Genomic DNA, 25,814 nt, shown 5'->3' with positions numbered 1-25,814 from the left:
GTAAAACACCGGGGTGTTTTAAGAGTATGCATTGTGCGAACGTACCAAAAGGCTGCGAGCGGTAATCTAATATATTACGGCTGTTTTTCCGAAATGATGAAAAATCATCAGGCTTGTGTTTTCTGGAAGCCTCGCAACACTATCAGTTAGGGATAAAGTCTCCATTTCACACATGAATGCGTTACGAGTTAATCTCCCGCCTGCCACTGTACACTGCTTTAAACACAACCCTGAACCCAAAGAGCAGTGGCAGCCTATTGTTTAGGTGCCTCCCTCTGGTAAACACTTTTTTTCCCCCTAAACAGCTGCTCTTTTACATCACTATATGTTTAAAATAAAAAGCAGCAGGTCTGGTGTGTATGTAGGTTGATAAGTGTGCACTCTTCCTGGGAGCTGCGCGCCGCACTAAAACGGCAGAATGGTAATAGTTCTAGTCAATGCATGTTTTATGAGCTGTCCAGAGAGAAGAGGGAAGCTCTGATCCTGCTTGTTTCAGCAGCGTTTTCATTACCCTCCAGTCACTTCCCCTCCTGCCTGCTGCTCCAAGGCAAGGAAACAATCTCAAATCATTTTTACAGTGCTGCTCATTTGGACTGTGTACTGCATCAGTAGTATAGAGAGCTGTGATTTGATATTCCTCCAAACATTTGAGCATCCTGTCTTCTCAAAGATGTCAAGGATGACAAAGATTTGACATCGTAGGAGCTCTCAGGACTTTTTTCATCCTCTTTAAACAACAGTGTTTTGTGTGGCTTGCGATGGAAATAGGACTGGAGAATTTATATTTATATTTGAGATGAGTTGCCTTAAATGGAGAGGTGGAGTAACAAAGAGGGTGTTATTCAGACTAGAGCCTCTTAAAGACTGTCAGGCTGTGGGTTTGGAGAGGTGGCTCATCCAGAAACAAAAGCCGCTCCTAATTAGTGATAATACCGTCCTGTGGTATCTGGGGTGGAGGTGCTTTTGGCAGAGCCGTTACGCGTGTTTTTGAATGCCCGGCTTGTTCGAGAGACCATCTGCCGCTGGTTGCCAGTGTTCGAAAAAAGGCACCGCCAGATAACTAAATAATTTAGTCTGAAAATGGTCTGATGCATTGACCTAATGGCATAGCCGCCGCGGCCTCATCATCTTTAACCTTATGTTCTGGAAGATGAGTTTGGAATAACGTTGCAGCGAGAATAAATGAGGTCCTGAACAATAAGCCTGAGCTGAGATCTCTCCTCCAGGCCCTGTGTTTCATGTGATGATTAGTGGGGGGTGGGCAGCGTGACGCAGAGCTGAGCCCCCCTCTCTGTGGGTGTCTGTCAGGACCAGTGCTTCCCTGAGACCTCCCTGCTTTCACTGTGAATGAGGCTCAGGCTGAGCTGCCATGAGGCTTTTGATCAACTGACTACTTTTAGATGTCTTCTTTTAGCTGCAAAATTATATATATAATTTATATTAGGGGTGCAACGGTTCAAAATGCTCACGGTTCGGTTCGTATTCACGGTTTTGGGGTCACGGTTTCAGTATGGTTCGGTATGTGCTATGTTCAGGGAAAATAGGACTACTGTCAAATAAAAATAAAGAAAAATAAGAACAAATGATCAAACTACAACCAACATCACAAATAAAAACAATAGAGCAAATATTCAAATAAAGGTATCTAACAGTAGTTTTCAGGTACAGAAAATGGATAAAGTAATCAAATATAAAATAACATTGCATATTATCTTCACTGTATAAATTAAATAAATATTAATCATTATTTAGTTACAAAAGCTATTCAGTCAAGGGTAGTGAGTGATTTTCTTTCTAACATTAAAAACACAGGCAGCAGGAATTTATTTTTTTTTTCCTATAAGACAGGCACAATCCAGTACATATATACTGTTACACGTGTTGTCTTTCTCGACTATTATACGTTCACTTAAGACATAACCGACTATGTTTGCTAGGATACTCGCCAAGACGGGCATGTTGACATCATTTTTGTATGAATTTGTCCACTGAAGCGCAAGACTTGAAAGAGAACTCTGTATTTGCACGCTGTCTGAAATAAGCGTGTGCACGCTTCGGATGAGCGCACACAAATCTTCTCACAGCGCGTGTGAGTTCTCTTTTGCGTCTTGCTCTTGAATGTTTGAATTAGCAAGGCTTAAATGAGTTTAGTTTAAACACAGACAGCAACGTGCACTGTTCAGGTCTCACCTGCGCTCACGCGCTATCAACACCCGGGTGATAACGGCGTAAATGACAGAACATTAGAGCATACCTCGCATTGAACAAAGTTTAGAGTTAAGAGTGACTGTTTTGTCCACGCTTTCTGATTATCGTTGTTGTAACATTTTTAGAAGCCAGAATGCGCATCCATCGACTGAAACATACTTTATCTGAACTCTGTCTGTCTGTTTTCGACGTTGCTATTTTAAACACAAACCATATTAGCCTCATATTAGCCTATAGTCATTCAAGATGGAGCGCGGTGCATGCTGAACCGTAAGTGGGGAACGGTACGGTTCGTTTTTTTTTTTTTTTTTTACTTTACAGAGAACAGTTGCATGCATGCGCATATATATATATATATATATATATATATATATATATATATATATATATATATATATATATATATATATATATATATATATATATATATATATATATATATAATATGTGTGTGTATATATTTTATATATATGTATAATATATTATACAAAAATGTATTAAACATATACATAATAAAAACTCATTGTCATGTTGAAAAAATGCCCAACTATGCAGGGAATGAGTAAAGGGTAACATCTTCTTTTTCAAGTTTGTGTATTAAATTACAAAGTGGTGTGGGAATTCGTGACAGCATTGATAAAGCACAACTCCCTCACACCTTCAGCACTCATACATCCCTATATAAGAGCTTTACTACCACTGAACTTTACTGTGGGAACCAGGCACTTCTCACTGTACTCCTTCCTCCAGCAACACCATAACATTTTGGATGCTGTTAGATCCAAAATATGATTTGGTCTCATGAGACCAGAGAATTGATTCCCCGAATCTATATTTTGTAAATATGGGCTTTGGAAATGGCTAACTGACTTTATTGTGCTTTGGCTACAGTAGGTAGTTCCAGTGAGGAGAACAACCATGCATGTCATTTCTGCAGGCTGCATCTTACTCTGTGAGATAAACAGTCATTCTTTTCATAGCTTTTGATGGCTCTGAGACACTCGCTTGGTATTTCTCCTCTTTGTCTAGCAAAAAAAAAAATCCCTCATCACTAAATGAAAGCTTAAAATGAAGGCCTGATTATTTCAGGGGCCTTGTCACAAGTCCATTGTTTTTGAATTTCTGTGTTACTTTTGCTATATTTTCACACTTAAAACAATGATTTGGTAATCCTCTTGTACCACTGTCCTCTTTTGTGCTAAGAAATAAGTCTCCTGACAGTTCTCTCCCAAGTGGTACTATTGTTGTCAGCATTAAGTCTGAGAATGATTCGGTGGGCTATATAATACTTTTAATTGTCAAGAAATTACTTCTCTTTAAATGTTTTGGTTCAACATACTTACCTGTTGATCAAACCTTGCCTTAAACTTACACCAGATAAATTTTATTTTGTTTTATTTAGTAACTTTTAGGAGGGTATACTCATTTGCTTCACAACATTTTATCACCTTGATAAGAAAATCTTATACTTTTGACATGCTTCTTTGCTAATTGATTATGCAGACTTGCTGGAACATTATATCTCTAAAGAACCCTAACATGTCTTCTAAGTAATTGAGTAATTGCTGACTTTCAGAAGTTTCAGAGGGGATGTACTCATTTATGCTGTGCACTTTTATATATTTATATGGTGCTCCGCACCATGCAAACAGTCTTTCTAAGTCAGCTGTTATGCTGCTTGTATTTTGATTGAGGGGGGGGAAACCATACAGGCGTCGTTGCTACACAATCTGCATCTGTTGAAACAGTGAATGGGCTTTTGTAAACTGTTGCATTCGCATTTGATTAATTGTATTGTAAATCAAAGCAGATCAGGGAAGGTTAGGAAGTGGAATGTTAATATCTTCTGTATCTAGGATAGATTTAGAAAGTGACGTATGTGTTCATCTGCCATTGATTGAGTATTGATCACATATGCTTGGGTGAGGCCAAGCCAAGAGCGTGTCTGCTGCACAACGCCGGATCAACTGTTTACCCATCTTAAATACTACTTTCTCCAAATATGTATTGATCGTTTCATATGTATTCCCTCATTCCCTTTTTATTGAATGTGAATGAATGTGAAAATTCATTACAGCTCTCTTGATATCAATTACCATATAGTTTATCCACTGGTAGGAAAATTTAAATGGAAAAACACAAAAGATATTTTGAAAAGAAAAGGAAGAAGAAAAAAATAAATAAAAAATTGTCCATACAATGAAAGTCAATGGTTTGCACTGAAACAGCACTGGACCCCACTGACTTTCATTTAGGGCTGCACAATTATGACAAAAATAATAATTGTCGATTATTCTCTTGAAATTGTAATTGCGATTATTAATTAAAGGTTCTAAAGAGGATGTTTTGTTTTATACATATTTGCAATATTACTTGAAACTGTCTTTACGAACTGATAAAAATCTATTTATTAGGTGCACTGAAAGGAATAATATTAATATACATCATCTGTGCACGAGGTAGGGCCTTAAAAACATCAGCCAATCGTTTACACGGCCCTCTGGCTTGTCAATCACTGCCGTGATGTTCCTTGTGAGAGACGTGCACGGCTGCGCGCTCCAGTAACTTTCCACACTCCACAGACGCCGCATGCAATGTTTTTGTCAGGAGACAGGAGTAACAACTGCAGATTATGAGTTACCTGCGGTGAGTCTGTCATAATGAATCCACTAACACGACACAGCGAATGCCGGTGGTAAACACTCGTGTTCCAATACTCGTGCACAAGTTTTGGGAGGCGTTCCCTTGAAATGAGCTGTGAAGGAGGGGGGTTGTTCTTACGCATGCGCTCATTTCAAAACCTGTCAGTCTTTGGTTTTTCAGTCGACGAAAAGATCCTCTTTAGCACCTTTAAGATTATCACAATTTACATTGAATGATGTATTGAATAGCATTATACCATTGTTTTAAGCAACTGCATGCCATATTTTTGTATAAAAAACAAAAAACAAGCTGAAAACACTTTCTGAATTTTTTTGTTTTTTTTCTATAACATTAAACCTCAAATGTCAACACTACATTGGTTTGGTATCTTTTTTAAATAATAATAAAAAGTCAACATACGCATGGTATAATAATAGGGGCTTTTGCATCGGGTTGTTCTTGGAACTTACATATAGGAACTAACCACCAGTGTGGTTCCCTGAAAACTAATGCTCCCCTAGGGTCTGAAGTGATGTAAACTGGGCTTGTTGTTAGTTTTATTTTGACGGCGCCGAGAACAGTTCAGACAGATCCTGAGCACACAGTGCTCTCATTCTCCGTCTTCATTAGTTTACGATCTCTTTAACAGTCCTGTCTAATATGTTATTAGATAGAACTGTTATACAAAGAAAGTAGACAGTATATGAAAGTATTAGATTTTGCCGTGTGGTTGATGCCCGATGTTGCTAGCTTAGCAGAAATACTTAATCATGTTTTGCTTGGTCTGCTCAGTCGTACTGGATTTTCTCCTTAGCATAAGGTTGAGAGGTCCTATCACTGTTTTTCATGTTTGTAGAGTTAGTTAGTTCAAGGAGTAAATATATAATATATAATAATATATATATATTTTTAAAAATGGCGGGTGCTGGCGTTTCACATGCAATTGACATATCAGCGTACACCTACGTCACTGGTAGCTCCTTTTGTGCTGGGTTAGACCTTTTTCACTCTGAAGTGCTCTAAACACACAGAATAATGTAAGTGGATATTTTTCCTTGTAATCGCGCTTTTGAACGATTTTGAAATCATGGCATCTGTAATCACGATTAGAAATTTGATTGAGTATCCCTACTTTCATTCTATGGACAAAAAAAAATTCAAAATATCTTTTATGTTCTGCAGAAGAAAGACAGACATACAGGTTTGAAATGACATGAATGTGAATAAATGGTGACATGATGATTATTTTTTTCTTTCTGTGAACTATCCCTTGTCTTGATCGTGTGTTCGCACTCGTCCAGCATTGATGCTTCCTTTAGAAATGCTCAATGGCTACATGACCAGGCTAAAAGCACAGTGATGGACTAGTCCAGACATTCCCCCAACCCTCTCTGCCACACGGACAAACTCGTCTGAGAGCCCTCAGTGTGGTTTGCACTGTGTTTGTGGCTTACAGTGTGAAATGAAGTTACTCTCAGGCACGATGCTGATAATAGACATGAGTGCTGATGGGGAGCTGGCCCCTACGGGAATTGTGCAGAGGGAATACACACTCGTACACAACCACTTACTCACATACTTGGATTGCTTGGAGCCTAGCCTTCAGCCTCAGGTTTACTGACTCCTCAGGGCTCAGATTAGCCTCTTGATTTCTGTATATAAATCATCAACATTTGTGTAGTTACACGCTACAGAGATGCACCAAATTAATTTCCAGCCAGTGTTTGTATAGGATGCCCTCATGAGATCTTAATCCAACAGTATATTAAAGAAGAGTGGTAGACATTTATTAGATTACAAACATTAAAGAGGTTTTTTTTTTTTCTTTTTTTTTTTCTGAAATGTATGTGCATATTTTAAAGTATTATTGCTGTCATATTAAATCAGGTCTCTGGGGCTTTTTTAAGCCTTATTTTATACATTTATTTATTATTTAGCCTTATATATGCATTATGGTACACACATTATTCACTATTATCCAGGAATTTTCTCTCAAACTCCAAATTACTGCTTTATAAGTACTAATAAATTGCCAGTTTGCTAGTAATATGCATGTTAATAGTGAATATGTATACCTAATCGAAAGTGTCACCATATATGGTATATGCACAACGACTAATTTCAACCTATTATAAGATTTCCTTAAATAAAAGTCCACGAGTCAGCATGTTAGGATGTTGTTCATTGCCATGGCAACTGCTGAATGAAAAGTATCTGTAAACATGACGGGCGGCAAAATCGCAAGAAAAGCGTGACGTGTACTGACAACGATATATTAGGATGTTGATATAGCAATTGTTGAATTGTCATAAAGTTTCTCCTTTTAATCTGATTTAAAAAAAAATGTATACTGTATTGTCCCTCATAACCGGTAATATAACGAGTCTATAAAGCAAGATTCATTTTTACATCGGCCTACTAGTTTGACATGACATAGAAAACGGAAAAGTTTTGTGTAGGCTTTCAAAATACTACCTCACCTTGCTCATCTTCCGAGTGAACGTTTCTCTGAACCCGCCGCAAATGACAGAGAAAAACAAATGCATGCAAAAACTAAGGTATAGTTAGTTTTTGCATGTATATAAAAAAAAAATATATATATATATATATATATATATATATATATATATATATATATTAAAAAAAAAAAAAAAAAAAAAAATATATATATATATATATATATATATATATATATATATATATATATATATATATATATATATATATATATATATATATGTATATGTATATATATATATATAATATACCATTTGAAAATATTTTGGCAGCTGCCAAAATTTAATGTGGTGATACCGAGATGCCTGCCTTTCTGCAGTACTGTCCGGTACCCGCTGTGAAGAGCATAAAAGGTTTCTGTTTACAATGTAGTTTTGCAGCATTGAGCTTTGTAGAAATGTCACAGACAAGTGCATGAACGCAATGGCCAATCAGATGTGGTTTATTCAGAATTCGCTCAACACCGGAGCATGAGTTCTGCTTGTGAATCCTTTCATTATAACCAACAAAGCATAAACACAATGTCAATAAGAGATTCACTGCACAGCATAGACAACTTCATGATTATAACAGGAGTTTTCGCAGGAGTGCAGCTTTGTGTAAGTTGTATTGTAATTGACAGCTTTGCTCGCTTTGTATATACTACATATTTTTCATGCTGCTAATTACACATCGCAAAGTTTCTGGACTGACAACAGTATTTAAATGCACAATTGGCAAACTTTTATTACTAACTTTTCAACTTTTTTATATATATAAATCTACATATTACATATAGTTCTAAGTGCTTTGTTTTATGATCTGTCCTGACAGTGATTATTTTTTATTTCATGAATAAATAGGATAAGTTAATATTACAAATGGTTTCTTTGCATTTTTTTTGGATGTATTATCAGTACTGGGCTCACAGTTTTCATGGGTAGGGTACCTTGTACTGTGTGTGGATGACCGTGTTTGTCTACCACCACCGAAGACCATTTTTGACCCAGGAAAAACCCTGTAAATATATGTGTATGTCTGTGTGCTTTTGTGTCTAGTGCTTTTGATGTCACCACATGGCAAATTCTTTTTTTTTTTTTTTTTTTTTTTTTTTTTTTTTTAATAGGTCGAATAAAATCAGAGTTTTGCAGGTTTTATCTTGACCATGACCATCTGTAATTCCAATTTTTTGGCCCTCTAGCGGTTAATAAACAGAACTGCACGCGTCTTGCGGAGGAAAATTCTAGCCGGAGCTACTTTTCTCCGTGTATGTCTATGGAGAGTCACGCAGTTATTGTGATACTCTGCGGCGGGTCCTACCAGTCCGGTCTGAAATATAAACACTTACTATAAGTGTACCATAATGATTCAGGATAAGACAAAAACACGGTTTGGAAAATGGATTCATGTTGTATATTCTCATTATATAATTTTTGTAAATTTTTAACACAAAAGTTTCGGACTGCAGCTTTAAATGAACAGAATGCATAGGTGTTAGGTGTTATTCTGTGTGTAATGTGAGTCTTTACAGAGTTATGCTTTTGAAGAAAGGCTTTTTCTCGCATTATTTCGCTTAATGGAACAGGCTGTGCTAATGCTCAAAGATCCATCAGCCTGTCTACACAATTTAAAAGTCAGTAAAAACAGATTCCGTGTGGAGAGGGTCCTCCATCGTACTACACGTCCATATCAATAAGTAGCCATTTATCGAGGAGCACTGAAATAGTCAGTAGTGGCCATTAATATTTAGAGTATGCAGGATTTTAGTCAGTACAATGTTTTCCAGCAGGAACGGTTTCAGAATAAATGTGTGCCATCAGATAAAGATGCCTGTTATTAGCAGACCGATGGTGTGAATCAGGATTTTCAGTACGGATTCTACATGCTAGTTCTGTGTGATCATGTGAAACTATTAGAATTGAATTGCTGCAAGTCATAATTTCACACAATACAGGGTCAGTGTGATGCTTTTATCAACAATAACTAAAATCTGGTGGAGAGTTATCAAAGAGGTTTCTGTGATGATTTTTTTGTTGTTGCTGTTGGAGTTCTGCTTCAGATGTCTGTATTTATTTATTTATTATTTATCGAGCTTTTCGCTTTGGCACTCTGGCAAAATAGATTGATTTCAACAAAGCTGTTTTCAGAGTAGCTCTCTTGGATGAGCTTTGAATGAGCATTTGTCTGATAAATCTCAGCTACTCGTATTGCAGATAATGTTTTGTTTGATATGTTCCAAGGCTAATCTCGCTTGCCGAAAACAATCACATCAAATGTGTATTTCACAACTTCCTTCTGGAAAGCTTTCGGTAATCCTCTCCAGTCAAATGTCTGCATTTTGTAATATACCATTTGAAAACAGTGATCAGGGATCACCAAAAAATGTCACTTGCTCTCTCACTGCTGTCTGCTCATTGACTTGATGTATCAGCCTTCGACTATTGCAAATGAAGTAGGACTGGAATGACACATCGATTTGTCTATTTGTGTGGAATGTGTCGAAGCGTCATACAGTTTACATTCATCTCTAATCCCCTTTTAAGTTTCACACAAAACAAAACTCTAGAGCAGATGCTAATGGCTAGTATGTCAGCGCCTCTTAATATGGTTGCATTCATACAGCATTTTATTTTTTACTAGTGTGACAACCGCATTCTGTAACCGAACTGACACCAGCACATTTTCAGGACTCAAAACCACATTCTCGACAAGGGTTTAGTTTAGATTAGTTCCTTGTTGGTTGTTTAAAATAACCAATGGATTAAGTCACACCTCAATTGGACTCTTTTATTTAATAACACGCTGTCATTTGTGAAAATTTCCCAGTGTTATGAACATAGCCATTTTTGATACTGTCGCTGACTGTGGTTGAGTTCAGCTGTTCCTTCATACAGATATATATTCAAGGAGATACTTTAATCTGCTGAATGAACAAAACATTTCAAGACTCGCATCTTGCTGTCAATCTCAAACCATGACCGTGAATTCTGCCATCATGGCCTTTTTCCTGGTGCTTTGTTTTAATTTGTATTTTATGAGAAAAATGTTTGAATAAAATGTGGAAAGATTAATGGCAGATGTTACGGTTATTATTTATTGGTAGGTTAACTAAAGGATTAATCGACCAATCAGAAAATAATCAATAGATGAATCGATTATCAAAATAATAGTTAGTTACAGCCCTAAAATGAAGCACCTGGCAGTTCGGGTGTCTTGGGGAAATAGCATTTGTGTTGCCTGACCCTTTATTGGCTTTTGCCTCAAATCACAGAGATGAATGCATTGGCCTATTGGCGTAATAGGAGAGTGATTTAGGATGAATAAAACATGCAGCATGAAAGAGTAATGTTGAAAAAGGAGTGTGTTTTGTAATAGAGCCCTGCTGCGTGCCCATTGTGAGGTGATGTGTTAATAGTGGCAGAGCAACTGTGTGGTTGGAGGGGTGAGAAGGTCTAATTTATCCGCTGCTCTGAAGGAGAAATGTATTTTTATTTAAAACCTCCTGGCTCACACCCCTTGACTTCATTGCAGTAATGGAAATGGTAAAATAGGTGCTGTTGGCTGAGACCCCTGAAGCTTTCTCTTTTTTTTTCTACCGGCTTTCACAAATGGCTGATTTTTCTCCCTCCCTGCCTCTCTCCCTCCCTTTTCCATTAAGACAGCTGGTATCTTTCAAAAGGTCCTGCTCTGGTGATTGATGTGTAATGGCTTCAAGCCTCACCTGCCCCACAGCGCGTTATTCATCTGTGGGTACTGTTCAGGGGAGTACTCGCCATTGCTTAATTGGTCCTGGTCACCATTCAGACGGCACATGAACTGATGCATTGTTGCTGGTCTGTGCTGTGAACCTCACTGCAGCCGCTGCTTATCACTGGTTGCTTATGCTCCTGTTGGTATAAATAAGACACTCTTTTCATGTGAGAAGGTGTGGATCGCTGACCCTTCTGCAGTTGTAAGTTATTCATCACACGGCGTGAGGTTGTACAACGCTCGTCTCATGGAGTCGAAAGGCAGTAAGGGTTGTCATGACACATTAATTGTCTTACAGTACTGTTCCAGAAAAAATTTGCAATAACAACATAGTATCATAAGGTGCTGCCACCAAATAAAGGCTTATTTACTGGACTTCAAACTTGCTTGTTCAAAGCATTGGAGAACCACACACTTTCACAATGTAGTGCTTGAGTGAGTGAGGTGAGTGAGTGATTGATTGATTGATTGATTGATTTTATTGTTATTTATTTAATGATTTTATTTATTTTATTTAATAACTTTTGAAATCTAGTATACATTATTATACAGGTGCTGGTCATATAATTAGAATTTCATCAAAAAGTTGATTTTTATTTCACTTATTCCATTCAAAAAGTGAAACTTGTATATTATATTCATTCATTACACACAGACTGATATATTTCAAATGTTTATTTCTTTTAATTTTGATGATTATATCTGACAACTAAGGAAAATCCCAAATTCAGTATCTCAGAAAATTAGAATATTAAGACCAATACAAAGAAAGGATTTTTAGAAATCTTGTCCAACTGAAAAGTATGAACATGAAAAGTATGAGCATGTACAGCACTCAATACTTAGTTGGGGCTCCTTTTGCCTGAATTACTGCAGCAATGCGGCATGGCATGGAGTCGATCAGTCTGTGGCACTGCTCAGGTGTTATGAGAGCCCAGGTTGCTCTGATAGTGGCCTTCAGCTCTTCTGCATTGTTGGGTCTGGCATATCGCATCTTCCTCTTCACAATACCCCATAGATTTTCAGGCAAGTTTGCTGGCCAATTAAGAACAGGGATACCATGGTCCTTAAACCAGGTACTGGTAGCTTTGGCACTGTGTGCAGGTGTCAAGTCCTGTTGGAAAATGAAATCTGCATCTCCTTAAAGTTGGTCAGCAGCAGGAAGCATGAAGTGCTCTAAAACTTCCTGGTATACGGCTGCGTTGACCTTGGACTTCAGAAAACACAGTGGATCAACACCAGCAGATGACATGGCACCCCAAACCATCACTGACTGTGGAAACTTTTGTGGATTGTGTGCCTCTCCTCTCTTCCTCCAGACACCGGGACCCTGATTTCCAAAGGACATGCAAAATTTACTCTCATCAGAGAACATAACTTTGGACCACTCAGCAGTAGTCCAGTCCTTTTTGTCTTAGACGCTTCTGATGCTGTCTGTTGTTCAAGAGTGGCTTGACACAAGGAATGTGACAGCTGAAACACGTCTTGCATACATCTGTGTGTAGTGGTTCTTGAAGCACTGACTCCAGCTGCAGTCCACTCTTTGTGAATCTCCCCCACATTTTTGAATGGGTTTTGTTTCACAATCCTCTCCAGGGTGCGGTTATTCCTATTGCTTGTACACTTTTTTTCTACCACATCTTTTCCTTCCCTTCGCCTCTCTATTAATGTGCTTGGACACAGAGCTCTGTGAACAGCCAGCCTCTTTTGCAATGACCTTTTGTGTCTTGCCCTCCTTGTGCAAGGTATCAATGGTCGTCTTTTGGACAACTGTCAAGTCAGCAGTCTTCCCATGATTGTGTAGCCTACAGAACTAGACTGAGAGACCATTTAAAGGCCTTTGCAGGTGTTTTGAGTTAATTAGCTGATTAGAGTGTGGCACCAGGTGTCTTCAATATTGAACCTTTTCATAATATTCAAATTTTCTGAGATACTGAATTTGGGATTTTCCTTAGTTGTCAGTTATAATAATCAAAATTAAAAGAAATAAACATTTGAAATATATCAGTCTGTGTGTAATGAATGAATATAATATACAAGTTTCACTTTTTGAATGGAATTAGTGAAATAAATCAACTTTTTGATGATATTCTAATTATATGACCAGCACCTGTATTTTATCATCCAACAATTTAAGATTGTCTAGATTTAATTTAAATTAATTTTTTTTTTTCAGCATTGATGCTTACATGTTTTAACTGTTTGCACAGTAAACCTTCCTGAAATTTCATCCCATGTTTTTTGCCGTTGTGTCATGTCATATTTAAGCACCCAAACTGCAATCGTTGCATTTTAAAGAGAGAAATTGTGGTGTTTTGATTATCTTGCTCTCTGGCTAGCTGTATTTGAACACCAGAATGTGTCCTATTTAATCGCCCCCTAAGAAACATGACTGATCGGTGTCTGATGAACTTAAAACTGGTCTAATTATGCAGAACTTCTTTCCTGATCGATTAGTTGTCAACATTTTGGCAATGCACCAACTAGTCGATTTTGAAAATATTTAGTTTTGCCATAATTCAAACTGACTTGAGGAAAAACACATGCAAAAAGAAAAACACCCTAAATGTATATGGAAACTTTTATGGTTTATGTATGTGTGTTTTTGTGTGTTCAGGCTGGCGGTCAGCATGGTAACTCATCATAAGGTGATTAATTGGGCCGTGATGTGGCGTAATCAGTCTGTAGTGTTTGAGGTTGATGAGGAGAGCAGCTGCCCCGTCAGTTACCGTCTACTCAAGATGACAGGCTGCCATTGACAGGGCTGCTTGTCAACTGCACCAGTGTGCCTGTCATAAGCCGTTTCTCTTCATTTTTGTACCTGCTCTATAAACACACCTCTCACACTGACAAACAGCCCAATTCTGTCCTGCTGCTGTCCTCCCGCAGGCTCCTCACATTTCCAAATTCACTCGCTGTAGCTTTTTTCAGCAGTTGTCAGGTTTAGCTGCACCAGAGGCTGTAATCTTTACTTTGCCATTTAACTGAAGGGGGAAGAGCGGCGTGGACCCTTTCAAGTGCACTTCATTGTTACGCAGCCATTTCATGCTCTCATATTAGAGGTCTCATTTTGTTTTTTTTGCTTCGCACTTTTCGGCCAAAGCAAGATTGATCTTTATTTTCATGAATGTTGACTTAAAAGAGGCAAGTAGCAGCGAGCGTTGTAAAAACAGGATTTGATCCAAAGCTGTTTTCTGTCTGAGTCTCTTGCCAGGTTTGCTTCTCCATGCCTGTCTGTTCTGATTTCCACGGGTGATCGCTGTGCTAGCTGAGGTAGGGCCGCCTCTGGCCAAGCTGTAGTTAGCCTGACCAGCATGCACAACCAACAAACACTATGGCCTGGAGGGAGCACTGGGTCTTATTCCAGTCTAATGTATTACTTGTAAGAAATTCTCGATAGCCTGAACTGGCTAGTTGTGCAAAGGTCTATATAAGCCTAATACCCTGTAAAACGTGCAGCTGAGCCTATTTGATAATGCAGTAGGGAATCCTGTTCAGGTCACTGTGCAGGGAAAAATAGTGGTGCTTTTCATCGCCAGGCAGAAATGAGCTGGGGAATAGAGCAGGCAGCTTGAAGTTTGTGCTTTTTTGATATAGCTTTGCTCAGAGCTCTCCTGAGGACGTGCGCTGCTGCTGTGGAAGAGACCGCCGATTGATGTTCCTTTTGGTGTGCGACGTCACAGCGCTGCTCGCCGGCTGTGATTGATTAAACCGATTGCATGAGTATCAACAGGCCCTTGGTTTTACAAATATCTCACTGTGTGTTGGGGAACATGAAAGCACATCTTTGTTAATGTTGTAACATCAAGTAAAAAGTAATATATAATCGAAGATTTTGAGCAAGATGCACCAAATGACATTTTACATCTAACCTTGCCTTGCCATAAAAAGGTCAAATTATCTGATATTTTAGCAGACTTATTGACCATGGCCGAGTCATAGTCTGCACAGGTCTTACCTATGATGTCATTATCAGTGAAGTAAAAACAGAAATAGTTTACCTTTTTGTCCCTTTAAAACATATTAAAATTAATTTTAATTCCGGAATTATTTTTAAGAAATCCTCAGTGATGAAATACATGACTAGAAAATTAGTCAGCTGGTGGATTTGAAATGTTTTAACTAATCATCTTATGAATGTCATTTCATTTCTACTTTCTCAGAATGCATTCTATATACAGTAAAAGACAACAATACTCAAGCACTTTAAAATGTTTTGCCACAAACTCAACTTGACTGGCTTCTCTCCTGTATGATTTCATATGAGTCTCTTCAGACCTTAGATCTGTACATGATTTATGAGCCTCTACAACTTTTGACCTCCTAACTGAACTCCTTTCCACAAATTGATCATAGAAATAAAAACAGTATAAATAAAAATGAATAACACAGTTGCCCCGTGTATCATCACCTTTAGTCTTAAGTGCAAACAATAAGTGCAACCATAATCAAAGTACTCTTTCAATATTCAAAGTGCACATAGAGACCAAATTTTTCTTCAAGCATGATAAAGAGCTAAGAGATGGTTAGAACTACACAGCCCTTCCTAAGATAGCTTTCATTTTGGGAGATATTTGCATGCATCAGGGAGCCGCTTTCAAAATGCAGGGTATTGAAATCGCGTTTGAGTCTTTGCCTTAGGCTCTGTTGTGCAACAAATCCTCCGCCATGGTCTTGTCAGTCATCTTATCACTTACTCGTTACGTGATCGGTGAACTCTGATCCTGCTGCACTACGTATAACTCTCCAGCTTGTGTTGGTTAATCTGGATGGAATTGAAGCAACTGTTATCCAGCTAAATTGAAAGGTTTTTTTTTCTATAAAAAAAGGACAGTGGAGGCATAATATAAACGTAGCAGTGGTATATTCTATCCTAATTTCACCCTCACACTCTGTCATGGCAATATCGCGAGACAGCTTTGTAATCTTTGTCACATTTTAATCTCCTAAAAGAGGTGTATTCAAGTCATTGTATTGAAAATGCATTTTTTTAAATATATATTTTTAATAATTTAATAAATAGGACAAAAAAGTGTCACACCATTATTAACTCCTCTAACAATGTCATTTTTTTTTCTCCCTTCAGCTCTTCTGAAACACTGGGGTTGTTGGTGTGGCCAAATTTTCCCTGGATTTGATTGGTAAATTCAGAAGACTGAAGCCCAGGCTCACAGTCTACCTTTCACGGAGGCCCAGCCGTGAGAGGACAGAAGAAGGCACGTGGCGAATCATGACTGCCGACAAAGAGAAGGACAAGGAGAGGGAGCGCGACCGGGACCGGGACAGAGACCGCGAGAAGCGGGACAAAACACGAGAGAGCGAGAGCTCACGGCCCCGGCGTAGTTGCACGCTGGAGGGCGGTGCTAAGAACTATGCAGAGAGCGAACACAGTGAGGACGACGACAACGAGACGCCTGGGGCCGCCACGGCAGAGGAGGCCACCAAGAAAAGCAAGAAGAAGCTGCCCAAGAAAAAATCGCGTTATGAGCGAACGGAGAACGGCGAGATCACTTCCTTTATTACGGAGGACGACATTGTTTACAGACCTGGCGGTGAGTTCCGGTTGTACTCTAGTTAAAGTTGGGTTCATCATCAAATAACCATGCTGTTCGGACAGCAAAGTGTATTTGGCAATATTTTGTTAGCGTTGCTGAAAATGGTGCTTCAGCTTAGCATAAACATGTTACATCATCCACTACTTGGATGAGAAGAAATGCATTTTCATTGGCTGCTGTGCTTGACCAAATAACTTCACTGCTTCTTGATGGAAATGCAGAAGAAATCACTGTGATGATATTTGAAACGGTCATATTTTTCACACTTAGCCTTCCAAAGCACACTCAAGATTCTTGTTTTTATTTTTCAGTGAGTGGCAGAGAAAGCGAAACGGTCCACATTAGGTCTTTATTAGGCACTGAGATTGAGCCTAGACCAGAGCAATAACCTTTTCCTGCGCTGTAAACATGGCCTCTCTTTCACCTGCTGTTTAGAAATTGGTTGTACATGAGACTGGGGGGAAATGTCAACACTCAGGCGGAGGGCAAAAGCACGGCTGCGTAGCGCAGCTGCCGTAGTCCTAAATCATCCTCGCCGTGTCTTTCATTTATTTAGCAGCAACTGAAAGGTCAGTCAGTATGCTTAGTTATTTAATGCGAAGACGTCAAATTATAGCCATTTGCGTAATTTCCAATCTTATGTCTCCACTCCATCTCTTCTGCTTAGCAGAGATGTGTTTGCTTGGAGGGGGAAGGTGGGGAATGGTGTGATGGTTTCCCCCCCCTCCTCCTCTTCTTCCTCCCACCATTGCCCCAGTGGAATCAGGTTGGAGGTATTATCTGCTGAAGGTCCTTGAAAACACAGTTGCTGAAGCTATCTTTCGGTAATAACCCAGCAGACCCCTTCCCTGCTCTGTTTTGGAGAGTACTGCTGCTCTGCTTTAGATAAGATTGAATTGAATCACACTCGTCTGAGGCATGTTAGTTGATTTTTTTCAGTGCTGCAGTAGAGAATAGAAAGGGATGTCACCATGTTTTTGAAGATGGCTGCACCTTAGTTATTTAAAAAGAGGCAGGAATGGATTTTAATTGCACCGCCGTAGATCTTGTTTGTTGTTTTAGGGATCCAAGGATTAAGAATTTGCATTATTCTATCTATACAGCGAACCTTTCATTTGACTTTCAGTGTTCTCTACATCATATAGCTGATCTTTTAATGCTTTAGAGACATTTTTGTGTTTTGTATAACTGCATGTTGTTTGTAGGGCTGTACAGTTTGAAATTTTTTTTTGAATATACGTAAATGTTTATTGATATTTACAACTTATTTATTATTGTTATTATTAAATAAAAACATAAAAAATATTGTGATATTTCACTGTAAAATAAAAATCTTTGAACCGCGCTGCTCTGAAACACTGAAAACATCAGATCGTGAGCTGCTTGCATGTAAAAGGCTCATTTCACTTGCCTTACACAGCATATATATATTTAATTCACAGCCTTTGCGATTACATAATTGCACTAAGCCATATCACAATTTCGGTTTTATTTCGATTAATCGTGCAGGTCTCGTTGTATGTGCATGAATTTGGTTTGCGGTCAGTTGCTGCAGCCTTATTGCAATCAGATTTGATTCGGGCGGCTTAAGTAGACACAAAGCCTGTGCTGGATTAAACTCTGCTAAATGTTAAATCCTTTTATATTTGTCTAGTGACACACAATATGTAAAACCGGCCACCCTTGGAGTGGGTATTAAAAACGGTGAGAAGCCAACGGAAAAAGAGAGAGTGTAATCAAGGGAAAGAACTGAAACAAGACAATAATTGCTTTTGTGGCTCGAGAGAGTCGGCCGCGTGCACGTATGACACTAGATAAGAGGAAGTAATATTGAAAGCCAACACAGAGATCTCCCTCATATATTTTGTCCTCTAACGTTTTTATAGCAAGCTTAGTGTGCGTTTATTAGGATGTCGAGAGAAAAAAAAAGAAAAAAAAAAGGCACGTAGTCTCATCATTGGAGAGATTGAGTGTGCTTAAGTGAGGAAGGAAGGGAAGGAGAAGAGGAGTGAGTGTGATATGGATGGGGAGAGCGAGATGGAGAGGCATTTGTATTGCAGACAGGGCCGCTCGGATGGAAGGAAGAGTAAAGCATCTGAATCGATCAGGCCTTTGAGTGGCGTTCTCGTGTCCATGCTCCCTGTAGCTTTGCGGATATTCGCTACACAGAGGCAGCTTATGGATCCAGCCGCGAGATTATACACACATGAGATCAATACTCAGGCCTCTGCGAGCTGGCCGTGGCTGTCTGCAGTCCGTCTTTACAACCTGGAGTCGCACCAATGTCCTTGTACTGTGACGGCAATTTGTCTCCCTGGCTGCCATTTGGCTTTTAAAATGGAGAGCTCATCAAGCGGGATTGGCTGGATGAGTACCACTCCCACCCGTGTGATGAGAATTCTGACAATAAAGAGAGGTGAATGTCCACAGTGGGCTCGGCTGAGGGTTGGGGTGGGCTTTATGGTGCTCATTATAACTCTCATCCAAAACCAAGTGAGCTGCCTACCTAGAGAGCGTTTTGAGGCGGCATAGGTGCGCTCTTGATGAAAACACTGTTTTAGAAAGGTTAGCAGCATGATTATTTGTTCCAAATTAATACCCTATATTTATTATTAGCTGAGAGTTGTTTTTTATTAGTCCATATAGTAATTTTATTGTCTTTTTTTTTATTATTACTAATAATAATAAAAAATAACTAGAAATAAAATCAATTATTATTGATGATAATTAAACAAGTTACATTTGAACTTTTTCTGTATTTACAGTTTTATTTGAATAATATTTCTTATTAACAAGAATAATAATGATAGACATCAATAACATTAATTTATTACATTTTCTGTAAATTACAATGAAGAATGATATTGATACTTTCCTATCTAATGTCTAAGGCAGTATTGCTTGTATACTTCTCAGTGTAGGCAATCCCAGGATGCCCAGAATGTATTGTGACAAGGTCAGTGAAGAAAAAAAAAAAAAAAAAGACCCAATATTTGCACATGCTATCATGTGGTTAGCTTGGCAACATGCTAACATTAAACATGAGGTGCGTCCCAATTCACGTGCTTATGCACTAAATAGTGCGAGTAGTGTGTTCACACCGAAAATTCCAAAAAGAAAAAGTAGACTTTAAGTACTCAGATGATGCACTAAATTATCAGAAAAAAATGAAGTGTGGAATGTTGGACACTTCATGCACTCAACTGTCACGGCATTAATTTCGTTGCGGAAGGGATGGGGCTTCCAGACTCATAACCTTATAAAATTCAAACACTACACTTATGAGTACATAGTGTATAGTGTGTCATTTGGGACGCAACTATGGAATTGAGTCATGTAAACTTGTAAGCATCACATTAGGAGTTCTATTTGTGTGACGTTCCAGTTCAGTCACTTGTGAGGTTTCTTTAGGCAGCTGATTGTGTATAAGTAGATGGCAAGATAGCTCACTAAGTTTTGGAACAGAGCTTATTGTTGTGGTTACGATTGAGGTGGAGGTCTAGATGTTGAATCTGCGAAAGGTTGAGTAGGGATGAGTACGTCGCTGACGATGGCCTGCCTTTCTCTCTCCTGGCTGCCTGTTGGTGTCTGGACAGTTGTCACCAAATTACGGAGCCACCCAAAGACTGCAGTCTTTTCCGTACGGCTGAGATCTCCACCAGGAGCTTGAACACATCACCCTCACCTCCACACAGAGCTGAGTGGTTCCTCGTCAACTCGTCAATGTCATTTCAAAACAGGTTCTTTGTCTGCTCACAATTTTGCCTGATTAGTGGCTCGGTGTACGTTTCATGTTTGTCAGTGGATACAGTAGAGAGAGGTTATAGAAACACTAACAAGCGAACAAAGCTTCAGATCTTTCCCTGGAACACAGACAAGAATGAACACACAATACACTTGGTGGGGTGAAAATGGACATGCACCACTTTGGCAAAGAGCATTCGGGCCATTGCTGAAATAAACTTCTCCGTTTGTTGTCAGGGGAAGAAACCAGGCTCTCTCTTGGCTTAGAGTCATGTATTATTCAGCGAGGTGAGACTAACAGCATTTGACCACCTGAGTGAGTCATCAAGCAGCAGTCTTCATCTCCCTGTTGCTCTTCTGAGGAGACAGCAACAGTATCACCCCATGTAGAGAGACAACTTTTCCATGCATGTCTTCCACTCTGCTTCCAGCTGTCTCAAGATTTAGACAGACAGAAAGAGAGATGGGAGATGAAAAGCAGGCGGAGGCAGAGCAGGCGACAAGGAGACCCTCATATCCTTGTCTTGAAGTGGAGAACAGAAGCTTTGCCGTTTAAATCAAATCATCAAATGGGTTCAATTAAATGGGCCACATTTTAAACTCTTGTAGCATTTATTTTTCCCCTGAGGGTCACTCATGTTAAGGATTTTTTTTTGCCAGAAAGGTCATAATTTAGTTTGTGACCCTCAGTCTGAGTTAAGGATGCATCTGTACCACATTGTTTATTGATTTCTTTGTTTTATTTTTTTATATTGAACATTTTTAAATCTAAAATGTAAAAATAGAAGAAATGTGGATGCAGAATTGTTTGCCATCATCTAACGCTCACTTAGTTCACCCAAAAATGAGAATTCTGTTATTTATTACTCGACCTCATGTCATTCCAAACCTGTAAGACCTTCGCTTTCGTTCATCTTCGGAACACATCATCTTTGTTTTTTGCACACAAAGTATTCTCGTTGCTTCATAACATTAAGGCTTTACTACCTTTCTGGGCCTTGAAGGTGGTAATAACGTTGCAGTCTATCGGAGGTCAGAAAGCTCACGGATTTCATCAAAAATATCTTAATTTTTGTTCAGAAGATGAATGAAGGTCTTACTGTTTTGGGACGACATGGTGAGTAATTTATGACAGAATTCTCATTTTTGGGTGAACTAACCCTTTAATTTAGTAACTGTTAACTGTAATCTTTAGCAGATCTCCAAAATTATCCATTTTTTCATATTCAATTCACTTGTAGCTATTAAAACGATTGATATTAATGTTTAATTTTAAACAATAGTATACATATATTTTTATATGTAAATATTATATATTTATATTTTAATATTTAAAATTAATATTGACTTTCTTTATCAACCCTAACATGAAAAATAATGGCTTATCATATCAACAGGAAATTAAATATTGGTGCATCCCTATATCTGACACTTAAAACAAGTTGTTTTGTTTCTGTGTCTTTTAATATTTCTATAGGTAAACTAACTCTGTTATGATTGACTCGCTATGCATAATAGCACAGTGTTGAACACAATACATTTACGTTAAGATATACAAACAGTCATGTATTGTTAGCCGCTTTTGTTTGTTTCTTCGTTTTAAACCCCCATATGTCAAGTTTTTTTCTTTCCAAAATAAAAGGCTTAAGTGTCACCAAAATTCTTCCTTTACAACATTTCAAACAGTGTGCAGAGAAATCCGTACCAAGCCGATAGCTGGAAATAAAAGAGCCAGATCTATTCTGAAATTTCCCTCCATGTAGCATTGTATGACAGGGAGACTGTAGAGGCTTTTGTGAAATTGAACCACCTGCCAATTACAAATTAGAAAGCTGCTTCAGACTAAGTGTACCACACTCGTCAAACGGCTTCTGTTCCCGGCCCAGAGGGAGTCAGCTTTTTCCTGCCTGCTACTCTGAGGGCAAAGCTGCATAAGGTTTGATAATTTGGGCCGAAGGTATTTATCTCCTGCTATGAGATGGGGCAAAAATTGCAAACTTGACAGAGTGGTTATGGAAGAAGAGAAGAATAAGTTTGTGCATGAATGTTTGAAGCTGCTGGTCTCAAGGCGAAGGAAATGAGTAGCAGTGTAAATTGGATGAGCAGGGTTAAGACCGACCTGTTCCTCCTGACACGGGGCATTGGTGCCAGCTGAAGCACCTGCACTGAAGTACTTCCCAGTACGATGTGACACAAGTGGTGCAGGTCGATGCTTCGCCGCTTGTCTGTCATGTAGGAAGAGAGGTGTGAATGCGACACGTGGAGTGTGAAGTCAGCACCTGGACCAAACCCCCTACCATTTCATTATTGCATTCCTTGGCTACTTTAATTTCAAGATAAGCATGACCACAGTGGACATCTGCATTTAACAATGAGCCAAGATGTCACCTAGCAGAAGGTATTATCGACAGTAACACCGCTCCGCTTTTGAGTGAAACAGCTGAGCGCTTGTGAAATATTAATATTTTGCTTTAGCCTTTGTGTGTCTGTCTTCCTCCGTGGAGGTGGAGTGGATTAAAACAGCAACTGGATTGACACTGAAAGCAGGGCAGGTCTCTTTCATCGGTAAAGGTGTGTTTTAAATTAGCTACGCTTTACCGGTTTAGAAGAATGGCTGAGTGAACAATAAGCCTCGGCGGAAAAGGAGGAGGATTGGATGAGTGCTACCCCTCTTCCCTTTCTGCATGAATATTCATGTTGCTAAGTGACGGGTGACAATACATTAAGAAATAATAGCTGCAAACAGAACAACTTCTATCTTCCGCTAGGGCGTTTTGTCAGTTTCTTTAAGCACAGGTACACGTGTGTGTGAACGCGTCTCGGCGTGTGATGGACTATTTCTTCAGCTCAATAAATCTCAATCTAAGGATGAGGCCAGGCTGCTCCAGTGGAGTGGTCGATAATGGATCTGTGCTGTTTGCAAAGCCCCCACCCTTCTGTTCTCCTCAGGCCACTAAAAGAGAGAGTGAGAGAGTCAGGTAAAGAGACTGAGAGAGAGAGAGAGATGCGACCTGTGGCCTGTGGGAGGCATTTGGGAGTCCACAAAGCCCCTAGAACAGCACACATCCCCTCAAATCCTATCCACCCCTCCCCCAGACACTCCTCTCTCTCTTTTTCTTTCGGTCTCTTTCCCTTTTTTCTCTGCCTGCTCACTCTCTGATGGAGAGGGGCTTCTCTAAAAGCACAAAATGGCTGGAACGCAGCTGAACAGATTGGAGTCTTAAAGGTCCGCTCTCAAAAAACAGCACAAATTACAGCCTCGCAACTCTCCACGGCCAGTGAGGACTGTCATTATTGTAAAATATTAAACACAATTTATTTCCCAAGGACCTTTTGTTTGGAAACGAGTTTCACAGATGGGTGGGAAAAGTACCTTTTGGGTTGTTTTAAAAACACATTTTCTTGGCTGTTTTTTGCAGACTTTAGAAATGATTCTTCTGTCTGTTTTAAAATATTGACACATCACAGTTGCTTTATTATTTGGCAAAAAAATGTTATCACATTTTGAGACTGCAAACGGTGGCATTAATAACGTCTTTGATTTAAACTTAAGTCACAATGTTAATGTGCGTCCACATTAGCTACATTTTAAGGGCACAAAAGGTCCATTATCTAATATCAGTGGTGTAGAGATGTATGGAGCACAGCTCAGACAAAAGTCACTTTCAAACCAAGCAGCTTTCTATTGGCCAGAGCAGCGAATCTGTGCGACCAAGTTGAACCCGATGCAAAATCTGCATGGAGAAATCTTTTGCGCTCACGTGAAATTCCCAATCGTGTGGATTCCTGTTAAAATGACTGGATTTTGGAAATAAAGCTAAGCAATGATAAATGTGACCATGTTGTTTTGGTTATACTTAATTTTGTTTAATATTGGAGAAATTAAAAATGATTAAATATCATTCTTAAAGGGATAGTGAGAAATTAAAATTCTCTCATTTACTCACTCTCAAGTTGTTCCAAACCTGAATGAATATCTGTCTTCTGCTGAACACAAAAGAAAATATGTCAGTTGATGGACCTCATTGACTTCCATAGTATTTTTTTTTTTCCATACTATGGAAGTAAATGGGGACCATCAACTCTTTTATTACCCATGTTCTTCAAAATATTTTCTTCTGTGTTGACCAGAAGAAAGAAATTCATACAGGTTTGGAACAACTTGAGGGTGAGTTAATGATGACCCATTTTTGGGTGAACTATCCCTTTTTAATTATTTAAAAAAAAAAACATAAATGGTGAAAAATAAAGATTTTGCCTTTGCTTTATTGCCAAAAAATAGGCTAAAGTCACATTTACAGCTTCATTTACCCCTAGAAAGAATTTTAAACCAGACCTTTATACCTCAGTATTTTTCTTACTGCTCACAGCAGAGATATCTATTGCCTTGTCAGTATGTTGGGAATCCATTTCCTCTAAATGAATCTACCAGCCGGGTTAAGAGACTATAAGCCGCAATTCTCAAAGGTAAATCCCTCTCAACACCGCCTGGGATGTTCTGAAACATGTCATCTCATTTCATTGAGATTTGTCTCTTTTGTTCTTCAGCCTCCCCTCCCCCTTCGTGGAAGGCTGTCAGTCACTGCACTGATGGATATATTCTCTTACGTTATCTGGTAAATGAGAGGATGAGCACAGGTAGAAACAGACGGGCAGAGCTCAGCCCACCCCACTAACACACTATAAAGCCTTAGAATACTCTGTGCGGACGGGCTCTGATAACAAGCCTTTCCTGTCACACATGCAACCCACTCAAAATGGCCCCCTTGCATTCTTAACAACCCCCCCCCCCCCCTTCCCCCATCGAATGGTTTACAATGTGCTCAGCCTATTAAATATCTTTATTCCGCCTGCTGCATTGAACAGATAAACGCAACAAGATCAATAACGGCACCAGGCAAAACAAATAAATAAAAGATGATGTGCACTAAGAAGGCTGGAACGGAATCGCTCTCCTTTTGTTAGTAGTAGCTTTTAGCCGCCTCAGCCCACGCTACGTGAATTCATCCCTGGAATACTAAAGCGTTCAGATAAACATTTATCTCCATGCAGTTTTAGCACTACAGAGACACAAAGACTTCTAGCATCTCCAGATCTGCGCTTAGAGCGATGACACACACACACAGGCTGCTATCCTCGCCATGGTGTGAGAGTGTGTTTGTGCCACGCTCCAGAAGCTGTGTGTTCAGATATGGCTGCCGGGAACTGAGAGGCTCAACCCCATCATCAACACACACGAGTGTTGCTTATGAATTTAGCGAACTAGAGACAAGATGGTGGAGTTGCCCTTGCTTGTTAGTGCACGACTTGTGTTTTTAACATGCGGCATGGCCTTTGTTTACGAGCCTGGAAGTGTGAATGAATCATGGGTTCGGGAATCTGTTATGACTTTTGAATCCAGCTTTCTGATAAGCCATT

At 39.1% G+C, this 25,814-nt stretch overlaps 1 protein-coding gene across 1 annotated transcript in view; it reads left to right on the top strand.

Moving 5' to 3' along the window:
• LOC125254026 (arginine-glutamic acid dipeptide repeats protein-like) overlaps positions 1 to 25,814 on the top strand; it is a 139,219-nt gene that overhangs the window by 42,932 nt on the left and 70,473 nt on the right. Inside the window, 1 exon segment of the mRNA XM_048168380.1 lies at positions 16,184 to 16,649. Coding sequence (XP_048024337.1) covers positions 16,328 to 16,649 — 322 coding nt within the window. The 5' untranslated portion in view covers positions 16,184 to 16,327.

This window comes from Megalobrama amblycephala, linkage group LG19 (genome assembly GCF_018812025.1).
Source record: "Megalobrama amblycephala isolate DHTTF-2021 linkage group LG19, ASM1881202v1, whole genome shotgun sequence".
NCBI classification, from domain to species: Eukaryota; Metazoa; Chordata; class Actinopteri; order Cypriniformes; family Xenocyprididae; genus Megalobrama; species Megalobrama amblycephala.
This window is presented reverse-complemented; position numbering and strand designations above follow the sequence as displayed.